The 11,927-nt window shown below is 46.0% G+C and overlaps 1 protein-coding gene across 1 annotated transcript; it reads left to right on the forward strand.

Annotated features, from left to right (window-relative positions):
* Positions 1–5,525: 5,525 nt before the first annotated feature.
* KLF18 (KLF transcription factor 18) lies at positions 5,526–10,647 on the forward strand. The gene is made up of 5 exons (XM_031010665.2): positions 5,526–7,496; positions 7,539–7,580; positions 7,665–8,150; positions 8,277–8,787; positions 9,508–10,647. Exons 1-5 carry the CDS (start codon positions 5,526–5,528, stop codon positions 9,696–9,698), a joined length of 3,201 nt encoding a protein of 1,066 aa, XP_030866525.2. The 3' UTR covers positions 9,699–10,647.
* Positions 10,648–11,927: the final 1,280 nt, after the last annotated feature.

The raw sequence follows: 11,927 nt of genomic DNA on the forward strand, positions 1-11,927 counted from the left end.
GTGACCTGGGTGCATCCGGGCCAGGCTGTATAAAAGCCCAGGCCCCAGAAGGCGCCCAGAAGTTTCAGAGTGTGTTCCTCTCCGTCTGCAAGTAGCAAAGTGCCCGGCCTGCCATATGGATCAATTTCTGGTAAGTCTATCTCCAAACGAAAGGGCGAAGGTCGGTGTCATGGAGTGGTAGGTCAGAAATTCAAAGATGTAGGCGTCCAGAATCCTAGCAAGGGAGCCCGCTAATAGGGGAGGACAGAGAAGTGTCTGAAACGGTTCATTTATTGAGGACCATTTTTACTTCCACGAGCCTGCCCTCCGCAGGGCATGCCTTTCATCAGACAGACCATTTCATCAGACAGACGCGGGGCCTGCAGAGAAGGCTGTGGTTGTGATCCTGGGGGTCTCTCGATGGCACCCGAAGGTCTTTCTATCACGTTGGCAGGAGCCCAGGACGAGATCGTGGTCTGGTCGAAGTCTCATGGAAGTATACAAGGAACGCTAGGCCCATGAGTCAGAGGGGACTGGGTGGGTTGGGTTGAATTATTAGAGATCAAGAGAAGGAGGCATAGCCCGTGGATGGAACTATCAGGGTTTATTGTTTGTTTTGGTTTGGTTTGGATTTTTTTTTTTTTTTTTTTTTTGACAGAGTCTTGCTCTGTCGCCCAGGCTGGAGTGCATTGGCACGATCTCCACACACTGCAACCTCCGCCTCCCAGGTTCAAGCAATTCTCATGCCTCAGCCTCCCAAGTAGCTGGGACTACAGATGTGCACTACCATTCCTGACTATTTTTTTTTCTTTTTTGTAATTTTAGTAGAGGCAGAGTTTCACTATTTTGGCCAGGCTGGTCTCAAACTCCTGACCTCAAGTGATCTGCCTGCCTTGGCCTCCCAAAGTGCTAGGATTACAGACCTGAGCCATTGCACCCAGCTGGGACTATCGTTTTAATAATTCCTTAAACTGGGGTTGAAATCCATCAGTTTTTCCAAGGGCCAGAAACTTTAGGGACCAGAAGCAGACCTAGAGCAGGTGGAGTGGGAATCAGTCCTTCACTGGGTTCCTGTTTTCTAAGGTTCCCAGTGGGATCCATCAGGCCTTGCTCAGAACGAAATAGAGTTCTGTCTGCTCAGAGGAGCTTCTAGTCCAGTGGTGGGGAGAGGGGGTAGACAGGAGTTAAGCTTTTACATGAGTAGGAATGGTGGGAAACTAAGTGTAAGAGTAAGATGCTATTAGAGATTGATTTTTAAAGTTTAATTTTATGTATTTATTTTTTAGAGAGGAGGGGGTTCTTGCTATGTTGCCCAAGCTGGCTTCAAACTGCTGGGCTCAAGGGAACCTCGTCCCACAGCCTCTGAGTACCTAGAGCTAGAGGTGCTGTGATAGCTAGAGATTGATTTTAATCTCAGAGGACATTATTTCAAAGATTTCCTGTTTGGAATTTTTTTTTTGAATTTTTCTCAGTTATTTGTATGATCTTCAGATATATGTAATATAAAATTACCATCTTAGTCATTTTTAAGTTTACAGATCAGTGGTGGTACTTAGATACAGTCATAGTATTGTGCAACCATCACCACCATCCATCTCCAGAACTCTTTCATCTTATAAAAGTGAAACTGTACCAGTTAAACAGTTAACTCCTCACTCCCCCTCCCCCTTTTCCCCCCAACCATCTGTCTGTCTCTGATTTTGATTACTCTTAGGTACTTCATATAAGTGGAATCACATGATTTTTTTATGTGAGTTACTTTTTTGTGGCTGGATTATTTCACTTAGCATAATGTCCTCAAAGTTCATCCATGTTGTAGCATGTGTCAGACTATCCTTCCATTTTAAGGCTGGATATTCAGTTATATATTCCATCATTTGTATATACATTTGACCCTTGAACAACACAGGTTTGAACTGCATATGTCCACTTATAGCTATATTTTCTTCAATAAATATATTGAAAATAGATTTTCATATGTTGAACCATCCTTGCATTCTGGGAGTAAATCCCATTTGGTCTTGTTGTATAATCCTTGCAATATGCTGATGAATTGGGTTTACTTGTACTTTCTTGGGATTTTTGCATCAATGTTCTTAAGGGATATGAGTCCGTAGTTTTGTTTTCTTGTAGCATCACATCTGGCTTTGACATTGGGTATATGCTGGGCTCATAGAGTAAGTTAGGAAGTATTCTCTCCTCTTCAATATTTTGTAGAAGTTTGAAGGATTAATATTAGTTCTTTAAAATTTGGTAGAATTGACCAGTGAAACTATCAGGTCCACAGCTTTTTTTTTGTTAGGAGATAATGATTACTGATTCAGTCTCATTAGTTATAGGTCTCTTCAGATTTTCTTTCTTCCTGATTCAGTCTTGATAGGTTTTGTGTTTCTATGAATTTCTTCATTTTATCTAGGTTATCCAATTTGTTGGTGTACAAACTGTCCATAGTCCTGTCTTAAAATCCTTTCTATTGCTGTAGAAGTAGTAGTAATGTCCCCACTTTTCTTTCTGATTTTAGTAATTTGAGTCTCTTTTTCTTAGTCCATCTAGCTTAAAGGTTTGTCAATTTTGCTGATCTTTTCAAAGATCAATTTTTTGTTTCATTAATTTTTCTGTATTTTTAAAAATTTCCATTTCATTTATCTCTGCTCTATTCTTTTTTGTTTTGTTTTTTTACAGGTGGGGTCTTGCTTTGTCACCCAGGCTGGAGTGCAGTGGCACAATAACAGCTCACTGTAGCCTCCGACTCCTGGGCTCACGTGATCCTTCTGCCTCATCCTCCCAAGTAGCTGGGACTACAGGTATGTGCCACCACACTCAGCTAACTAAAAAAAAAAAAAATTGTAGGAGCTGGATCTCACTATATTGCCCAGGTTAGTCTAGAACTCCTGGGTGAAGGGATCCTCCCACCTCGGCCTTCCAACATGCTGGGATGACAGGCCTGACCCACTGTGCCTGGCCTGTTCTAATCTTTATCATTTTCTTCCTTCTGCGAACTTTAAGTTTAGTTCTTCTTTTTCTAGTTCCCTAAATTGTTAAGTTAGGTTACTGATTTGAGATATTTCTTGTTTTTTTTAAATGTAAGTGTTTATAGCTGTAAATTTGTATTCTAGCATTGCTTTTCCTACATCCCATATATTTTGGTCTATTGTGTTTTTGTGTTCATTATAACTTCCCTTGTGATTTCTTCTTTGATCCATTGTTTGCTTAAGAGTATATTCTTTCATTTCCACAAATTTGTGAATTTTCCAGTTTTACTTCTTTTTTTTTTTTTTTTTTTTTGAGATGGCATCTCACTCTGTCGCCCAGGCTGGAGTCCACCTCCCAGGTTCAAGCGACTCTCCTGCCTCAGCCTCCTGAGTAGCTGGGATTACAGGTGCTCACCACCAAGCCCAGCTAATTTTTGTATTTTTAGTAGGGACAGGGTTTCACCATCTTGGCCAGGCTGGTCTTGAACTCCTGGCCTCATGATCCACCCACCTCGGCCTCCCAAAGTGCTGGGATTACAGGTGTGAGTCACCATGCCCGGCCTTCCAGTTTTACTTCTATTATGGATTTCTATTATGGATTTAGAGGTGGATGTGGTGGCAAGCACCTGTAGTCCCATGTACTAGGGAGTCTGAGACAGGAAGATCGCTTGAGCCCAGTAGTTCAAATCCAGCCGGGGTAACCTGGAGAGAATCCATCTCTGAAAATAAAAATAAAAAGAATTCCTAGGTTTTGAGAGCTCCTCTTGGTAGGGTGTCACCACAAGAAGTGGCATCAGCCCAGACCTCCAAGTGAAAGTGGCTTCTGCTTCCACTGTGGCTTCAATTATCTCCCTTCTTTTAAGGGTACCTCCTTCTAGTTATTGGGAAATTCCACTTATTCCCAATCATAAATAGATATATATTATATATGTATATTCTTTGGGTTTTTTAAATTTTTCTTTAAATATATGTAATATATGTACATATATTATATATATATATATATTTATATATATTTAAAGCCATCTATCATTGCTATGATTTGGTATAGAAGGGTCCCTTCAGAGTCTCCTCAGTCCACCATATTCAATGGCAATCCCGTCACACATTTTGAATACAGCCTGGGGGAATTATGGTATTTCTCTATTCTGAGAGTCAGGACAAGGCAGGAGGGACCAGACTTTGATGGCAGAGATAGGAAAGGAGAACGTATTAGATAAGATAACTTGGCTGGATAAGGCAGACTGAGCAATGGATTGGATACGAACATGGCAAAACTGAGTGGACTGATCTGGCTAGAGTAGGACAAAAGCAGGGAAGAGGCACAGGGGATGAAAAAGATGTGAGGCTACCCAGATGGTGGCTTTGGGGAGCTCATTATAAACTTGACACTTTTCTTGCAGATCATATGGGGCAGAGAAAATAATAAATAAATAAATAAGTACATACATACATACATACATACATACATACATACATACATACATACACTTGATACCAGAGACATAGGAAGCCTAGAAGCATATGGATGGCCACTTTGAACAAAAATATAAACCTTGTCCATATGCACAGTTAGGCCTCTGTCTCCAAAGAAACTGCTTCTTGGAATGTATCTTAGTCTGTTCTGTCCAGGAGCTGGTAGATTCGGTGTCTGGTAAGGGCATACTTTCTGATTCATAGATGGCACCTTTTAGCTGTGTCCTCACTTGGTAGAAGTAAAGAACTCTGACCCTCAGCCCCTTAGAAGAACACTCATCTCATTCTTGAAGGTTCTGTCTCCATGACCTAATCATCTCCCAAAGGCGCTACCTTCTAATACCATCACACTGGAAATTCAGTTTTAGCATACGAAATTTGGAGAAACACAAACATTCAGTCCATAGTAGAATGGTTCCTAGAAGCTGGTGGTTTCCAAGATGGTTCTCAGGAGGCTAGAATGTGGGTGCCCCCAGTGAGATCTCTGGGAGAAATATCCCATTTATCTAGGGGACTGTAAGGACCCACAGCCAGATAGGTCCAGTACAAATTAAGAGTCTTCCACCTGGGCCAAGTCAATTTACCTCCCTGGACTTCTATTTTCCTTAAAATGGGATTAATTATGACCCTTATTTTCTGGGGTCATGGTGGAAATGAAATGAGATAATTTATTTGAAAATTTAATCAGCTGAATCTCCGGTAAGATGTCTGGAGAGGAGACTTTGGAAAAGCCTCTGGGGTGAGATCTCTTCAGAGGATGATAGGAGATTCACAACATCCATCTAGACTCTCATCTCCATTGGTAGATAGGAGTAGCTTAGTAAAAGTTTGCACTTGAGAAATGTTTGCACTTTTAAAATGTTACTGTGTGTGTGGAGGGGACACTGGACGAAGTTAACTCCAGAGTCAGTTGAAAGGCAACTACAGGTTTCTAGGCAAGAGATGATGGTGGGCTGGATTAGGATAGGGTCAACAGGGATGGAGAAGGAGGGTATGTGGGGATTGGAATTTGAGCTGGGATGAACCCCTGACCTATTAATTTTTTTGCAGGATCCCATAACTAAAGATCTAGTTCAGTCATCAGGCAACATCAAAGAGATGGATTCCAGTCTTCTCCAGGCAATTGAGGAAATTGAGAAATTTTTCCAGCATCTCTCTGAGCGGCATACAGAACAGGCAGAAACCCCAGATGCACCAGAACCAGAGAACTGTATGCCTCTGACTGCCCGTGCTGAGGAGAGCCAACATGAGTCAACCCAGAGCAAGACGATGCCTCCCTTGGGGTCCACAATGATGACTTCTGTATGCACTAACATCCCTGGGACAGTTCTCACCCAGGACTTAACAATGCACCCTCTTAAAGCCCTTGAAGACCTAAGTGACACTTATTCCATGGGCCAGAAAGTGACTTCCTTTGATCAGATAAAACACACAGCAGGCTCCCAGATGACAGATGTTACTGACACCCCAAAGTCATCACCCACTGATTGCCAGAAGACAACCATCACTGCAAGCAACATGACAATCTCCAGTGAAAGTAGCCAGCTGAACACCCCAAGCAGTGACCAGACCCTCAATGAGAGTCAGATACCAGCCCTGCATGGAGATCAGATGAAGACCCTCAGTGATAACCAGACTCTCTGTGGGGACCAGGTGACCTTCAGTAGTGACCAGACCCTCACTGATGGTCATACAGTGACTTCCAGCAGCGATCAGACCCTCTCTGGGGGCCAAATGACAACTAGTCTAGACCTCTATGGAGGGCAAATGATGACTTCCATTGATAACCAGACCCTCTGTGGGGAGCAGATGACGACCTCCAGTGGTAACCAGGCCCTCTACGGGAGACAGATGACGACTTCCACTGGTAACCAGACCCTCTGTGGAGAGCAGATGACAACTTCCACTGGTAATCAGGCCCTCTATGGGGGGCAGATGACGACCTCCACTGGTAACCAGGCCCTCTATGGGGGGCAGATGACGACCTCCACTGGTAACCAGGCCCTCTACGGGGGGCAGATGACGACCTCCACTAGTAACCAGACCCTCTACGGGGGGCAGATGACGACCTCCACTAGTAACCAGACCCTCTGTGGAGAGCAGATGACGACCTCCACTAGTAACCAGACCCTCTGTGGGGAGCAGTTGATGACCTCCTCTGGTAACCAAGCCCTCTACAGGGAGCAGATGATGACCTCCATTAGTAACCAGACCCTCTGTGGGAGACAGATGACGACCTCCACTGGTAACCAGACCCTCTATGGGAGACAGATGACGACCTCCACTGGTAACCAGACCCTCTATGGGAGACAGATGACGACCTCCACTGGTAACCAGACCCTCTGTGGAGAGCAGATGACAACCTCCACTGGTAACCAGGCCCTCTATGGGGGGCAGATGACGACCTCCGCTAGTAACCAGACCCTCTGTGGGAGACAGATGACGACCTCCACTGGTAACCAGACCCTCTATGAGAGACAGATGACGACCTCCACTGGTAACCAGACCCTCTGTGAGGAGCAAGTGACGACCTCCACTGGTAACCAAGCCCTCTACAGGGAGCAGATGACGACCTCCACTAGTAACCAGACCCTCTGTGGGAGACAGATGACGACCTCCACTGGTAACCAGACCCTCTATGGGAGACAGATGACGACCTCCACTGCTAACCAGACCCTCTGGGGAGAGCAGATGACAACCTCCACTGGTAACCAGGCCCTCTATGGGGGGCAGATGACAACCTCCACTAGTAACCAGACCCTCTGTGGAGAGCAGACGACGACCTCCACTAGTAACCAGACCCTCTGTGGGGAGCAAGTGATGACCTCCACTGGTAACCAAGCCCTCTGTGGAGGGCAGATGATGACCTCCACTGGTAACCAGAACCTCTATGGGGGGCAGATGATGACCTCCACTGGTAACCAGAACCTCTGTGGAGAGCAGGTGACGACCTCCACTGGTAACCAGGCCCTCTATGGGGGGCAGATGATGACCTCCACTGGTAACCAGGCCCTCTACGGGGGGCAGATGACGACCTCCACTAGTAACCAGACCCTCTGTGGGGAGCAGGTGACAACCTCCACTGGTAACCAGGCCCTCTACGGGGGGCAGATGACGACCTCCACTAGTAACCAGACCCTCTGTGGGGAGCAGGTGACGACCTCCACTGGTAACCAGGCCCTCTATGGGGGGCAGATGATGACCTCCACTGGTAACCAGACCCTCTACTGGGGGCAGATGATGACCTCCACTGGTAACCAGAACCTCTGTGGAGAGCAGATGACAACCTCCACTGGTAACCAGGACCTCTATGGGGGGCAGATGACGACCTCCACTAGTAACCAGACCCTCTGTGGGGAGCAGATGACGACCTCCACTAGTAACCAGACCCTCTGTGGGGAGCAGGTGACGACCTCCACTGGTAACCAGGCCCTCTATGGGGGGCAGATGATGACCTCCACTGGTAACCAGACCCTCTACGGGGGGCAGATGACGACCTCCACTAGTAACCAGACCTTCTGTGGGGAGCAGGTGACGACCTCCACTGGTAACCAGGCCCTCTACGGGGGGCAGATGACGACCTCCACTAGTAACCAGACCCTCTGTGGAGAGCAGATGACGACCTCCACTAGTAACCAGACCCTCTGTGGGGAGCAGGTGACGACCTCCACTGGTAACCAAGCCCTCTACGGGGGGCAGATGACGACCTCCACTGGTAACCAGGCCCTCTATGGGGGGCAGATGATGACCTCCACTGGTAACCAGGCCCTCTACGGGCGGCAGATGACGACCTCCACTAGTAACCAGGCCCTCCGTGGGGAGCAGGTGATGACCTCCACTGGTAACCAGGCCCTCTACGGGGGGCAGATGACAACCTCTGCTAGTAACCAGACCCTCTGTGGAGAGCAGATGACGACCTCCACTAGTAACCAGACCCTCTGTGAGGAGCAGGTGATGACCTCCACTGGTAACCAGAACCTCTACGGGGGGCAGAATATGACCTCCACTGATAACCAGGCCCTCTATGGAGGCCAGATGGCAACATATAGTGGCAACTGGACCCTCTATGGGGACCAGATGCTGACTCTTCAGGTGGGCAATATGACAACGCTCACTGATGACCACAGCCTTTATGGGGGATATATGATGTCCCATCAGTTCTCATCATTGCCATACCCAGGATTCCTATGCTTTTCAAGTTCCCATTTGATTGAAGGACAACTCCCAAAACAGAAGACACAGAGCTGCCAGTTCTGGAAGAATCCTGAGGTTTCAAGGCCCTATGTCTGCACTTACGAGGACTGCAAGATGTCTTATGGAAAGGCTTGCCACCTCCGAACCCACATGCGCAAGCACACCGGTGAGTGAGGGCCCAGAAACAGGGGTGAGGGGCAAGTGGCTACAGATTTGTGCCTTTACAAAGCCCTGGAAGCATTTGAGATTGCTGCCACTTCCTTTAAGCCAGGGATTCAAAAAGATTCTATAATAGAAAAGATTGGCACCTTCAGAAGGGTAGATAAAGCAGTCCTAGGGACAGGCTCTAGTCCTGGACCAGGGACAGGCTCTAGTCCTGGACCAGGGACAGGCTCTAGTCCTGGACCAGGGACAGGCTCTAGTCCTGGACCAGGGGAGCCAGGCTGGCTATAGCCTTTAGTGGTGTTGACTGCTGGTTTGATGGGAATAAGTGGAGGGATTTCTTTGGCCTCTTGCAGGTAGATGTTCTTGACGCTATTTCTACTGGGACTGTCACTTCGTAGTGACAGGGCCCCCAGGCCCCACTTCCCTCATCCTCCTTATTCCCCCCACTAACTTGCCTGCCAATAACTGTCTCTCCTCCTGTTTGTTTGTTTTTTTTCTTCTTCCTTTCCTCTTCTTCCCTTCTTCACAGTTTTCCTCTTGTCTCTCCAGCTTTTGCCGCCCTCATTCCCCTCCTCCTTCACTCACCTCCCCCACTCCCGTCTCCTCTGGCTCTCCCTCTCCCACTCCAACTTGTTCAAAAACTTTTTCTTGTTCACTTTCAATGTCCCTGCCCTACCTCACCCTGATGTATGACAGGTCTCTCTCTCTCTGTCTGGTCCAGGGGAGAAGCCCTATGTATGCGATGTAGAGGGATGTACGTGGAAATTTGCCCGCTCAGATGAGCTCAACAGACACAAGAAAAGGCACACTGGGGAAAGGCCCTACCTGTGTTCAATATGCAGCAAGAATTTTGCAAGATCTGATCACCTAAAGCAGCATGCAAAGGTCCACAACATTCGCCCAGGATTATGAACCCTTCAGCCCATGTGGAAATGTGTACAGCTAAAAGATTCTCCCTATTGAGTTTGTTTCCCTTGAACAAGCTCCCCTATTTCCCTATGCCAGTAGCTAGTAGGTGCTTAATATTATGCATAAGTTTTCTAAAATATACAAAAAAAGTAGGTATGCGTTTTCATGTGAAAACTGGATGACTTTCAACTTGAAACCAGAAGCACTCTTCATTCATTCCCCTCTCTCAGGGTAATGGCTTTTATCAGCATGCTGTGAATCCTTCTAGATCTTACTCTGTATTTACCTGTATGTGTACTTTTAAAAACGTATCTATGTAGGTGATTGAGATTGATATGTGTATAGCTCAGAGGGTAAAGAATGAAACTTTTTTTGTGTGTAGCTGAGTCCATGTTTCTTTGGAGCTTCATTCCTATGAGGTGAAAAGGAGGGGACGCTCAGTCACGTCCAGTGTAAAGTGGTCTCAGGTTAAATGGACTTTGCTTAGAAGAGTACTTAGCCTATTCAAAGGTTCAACCTCAGGCAGGTGTGGTGGCTCACGCCTGTAATCCTAGCACTTTGGGAGGCCAAGGTGGGCAGATTGCTTGAGCCTGGGAGTTCTAGACTAGCCTGGGCAACGTGGCGAAACTCTGTCTCTACAAAAAAAAAAATACAAAAATTAGCCGGGTGTGGTGGTGCATGCCTGTAGTCCCAGCTACTTGGGAGGCTGAGCTGGGAGGATCACTTGAGCTCAGTAGTTGGAGTTGCAGTGAGCTATATTCACACCACTTCACTCCAGTCTGGGCGACATAGCGAGACCCTGTCTCAAAAAAAAAAAAAAAAAAAAGGATATTGTGTAATATTATATATGAAATATATTGAATAAGATATTTAAGTTATAAGTAGAAAAAATGAGCACCTGTAAGAGCTCATCACCCAGTGTCATGCAATCAGGTGCTGAGATGGCCAATCGGAACAATGAGCCAGATGGAAAGGAATGATCAAGCCTTATTTACTGACTGCTACAGAGCAGATGGGAGAGATAGCCTTAGCCAAGACCCCAAATAAGGAGGCCTCTGCATGGAAGCACCATCATCCTTCAACCATCCACATAAACCCGGGGTATAAAACTGTGCGCTGGCTGCTTTCTGGGGTCCTTCAGCTGTGGTACAAGTGGGACACATGCAGTTAAGACTCCATCCCCCCTGGGCAGCTTTCCTGAGCCTTGGGGGACTCACTCCCAGTGAATCCTAGATTGTTGTCCCTTGCTGCCTGTTAGTAATAAACCTATTTTATTTAACTTGTTGTGTGTATGGGTGTCATTGGATCTCACTGGACTCAGACAAGCTGATAACCAGTGCACAGTGAACCTGCTTTACAGTGGGGATGCCAAGTCCTTGACTATAGCTCCTTTCAGAAAACTGCAATGCCCTGGCTATGTGCCAAGTCTGGTGAGCTCCCCTACCCATCCTTCTGTCTATCTTCTAGAATTGATGACTACCCTGAATTTTGTATATATAAATCCCTTGATACATTTATCAAAAATGCATGTATTCAAAGATAATTTGCAGGGTTTTTTTGTTTTGAGCTTCATAAATATTATACTAAGCTATATAACTTATACTAAGTTTCTCCTGAAACTCCCTTGTTTTCAACACATTATCTCTAAGATTTCATCCATGTTATTACTAAGGCCAATAAAAAGAATCCATAACAACCCCAAACAAAACTTCTCTACATTGTCAACACAGCAGGGTAGGGGTGGGGGAGTGAGAGACCAAAGAAATCTGAGAGTGCACTAGAGTCTTACATGAAGTACAACAACTATAAAAAGAAAAGATCATACAGCTGTTCCTCATTATCCAGATCTAATCTGCTAGATCATAAATTTTTAGACTAAAGTTTTTATTTCATTAACCTAAATATGAAAAATAGTAACATATTCCCAACCCATCCAAAAACCCCAAACATTTCTTCAGATTTCACTACAACCCTTATATATTCTAACAATCCACCAAGGATTTCACATTATATAAAACCCCCAGGTGTGGTGGCTCACACCTATAGTCCCGGCACTTTGGGAGGCCAAGTCAGGCAGATCACCTGAGGTTGGGAGTTTGAGACCAGCCTGACCAACATGGAGAAACAGTCTCTACTAAAAATACAAAATTAGCTGGGTGTGGTGGCACACAGCTGTAATCCCAGCTACTCGGGAGGCTGAGGCACGAGAATCACTTGAAGCCAGGAGATGGA

Source organism: Gorilla gorilla, chromosome 1 (assembly GCF_029281585.2).
Source record: "Gorilla gorilla gorilla isolate KB3781 chromosome 1, NHGRI_mGorGor1-v2.1_pri, whole genome shotgun sequence".
NCBI classification, from domain to species: Eukaryota; Metazoa; Chordata; class Mammalia; order Primates; family Hominidae; genus Gorilla; species Gorilla gorilla.

Bases quoted from the DNA above. Each gene is read 5' to 3' on its own strand.
- KLF18 (XM_031010665.2), top strand. From the start codon at position 5,526: ATGGATTCCAGTCTTCTCCAGGCAATTGAGGAAATTGAGAAATTTTTC. The intron at 7,497-7,538 runs GTGACAACCTCC...TACGGGGGGCAG, and splicing joins AGACCCTCTGTGGGGAGCAG to ATGACGACCTCCACTAGTAA. The intron at 8,788-9,507 runs GTGAGTGAGGGC...TGTCTGGTCCAG, and splicing joins CCACATGCGCAAGCACACCG to GGGAGAAGCCCTATGTATGC.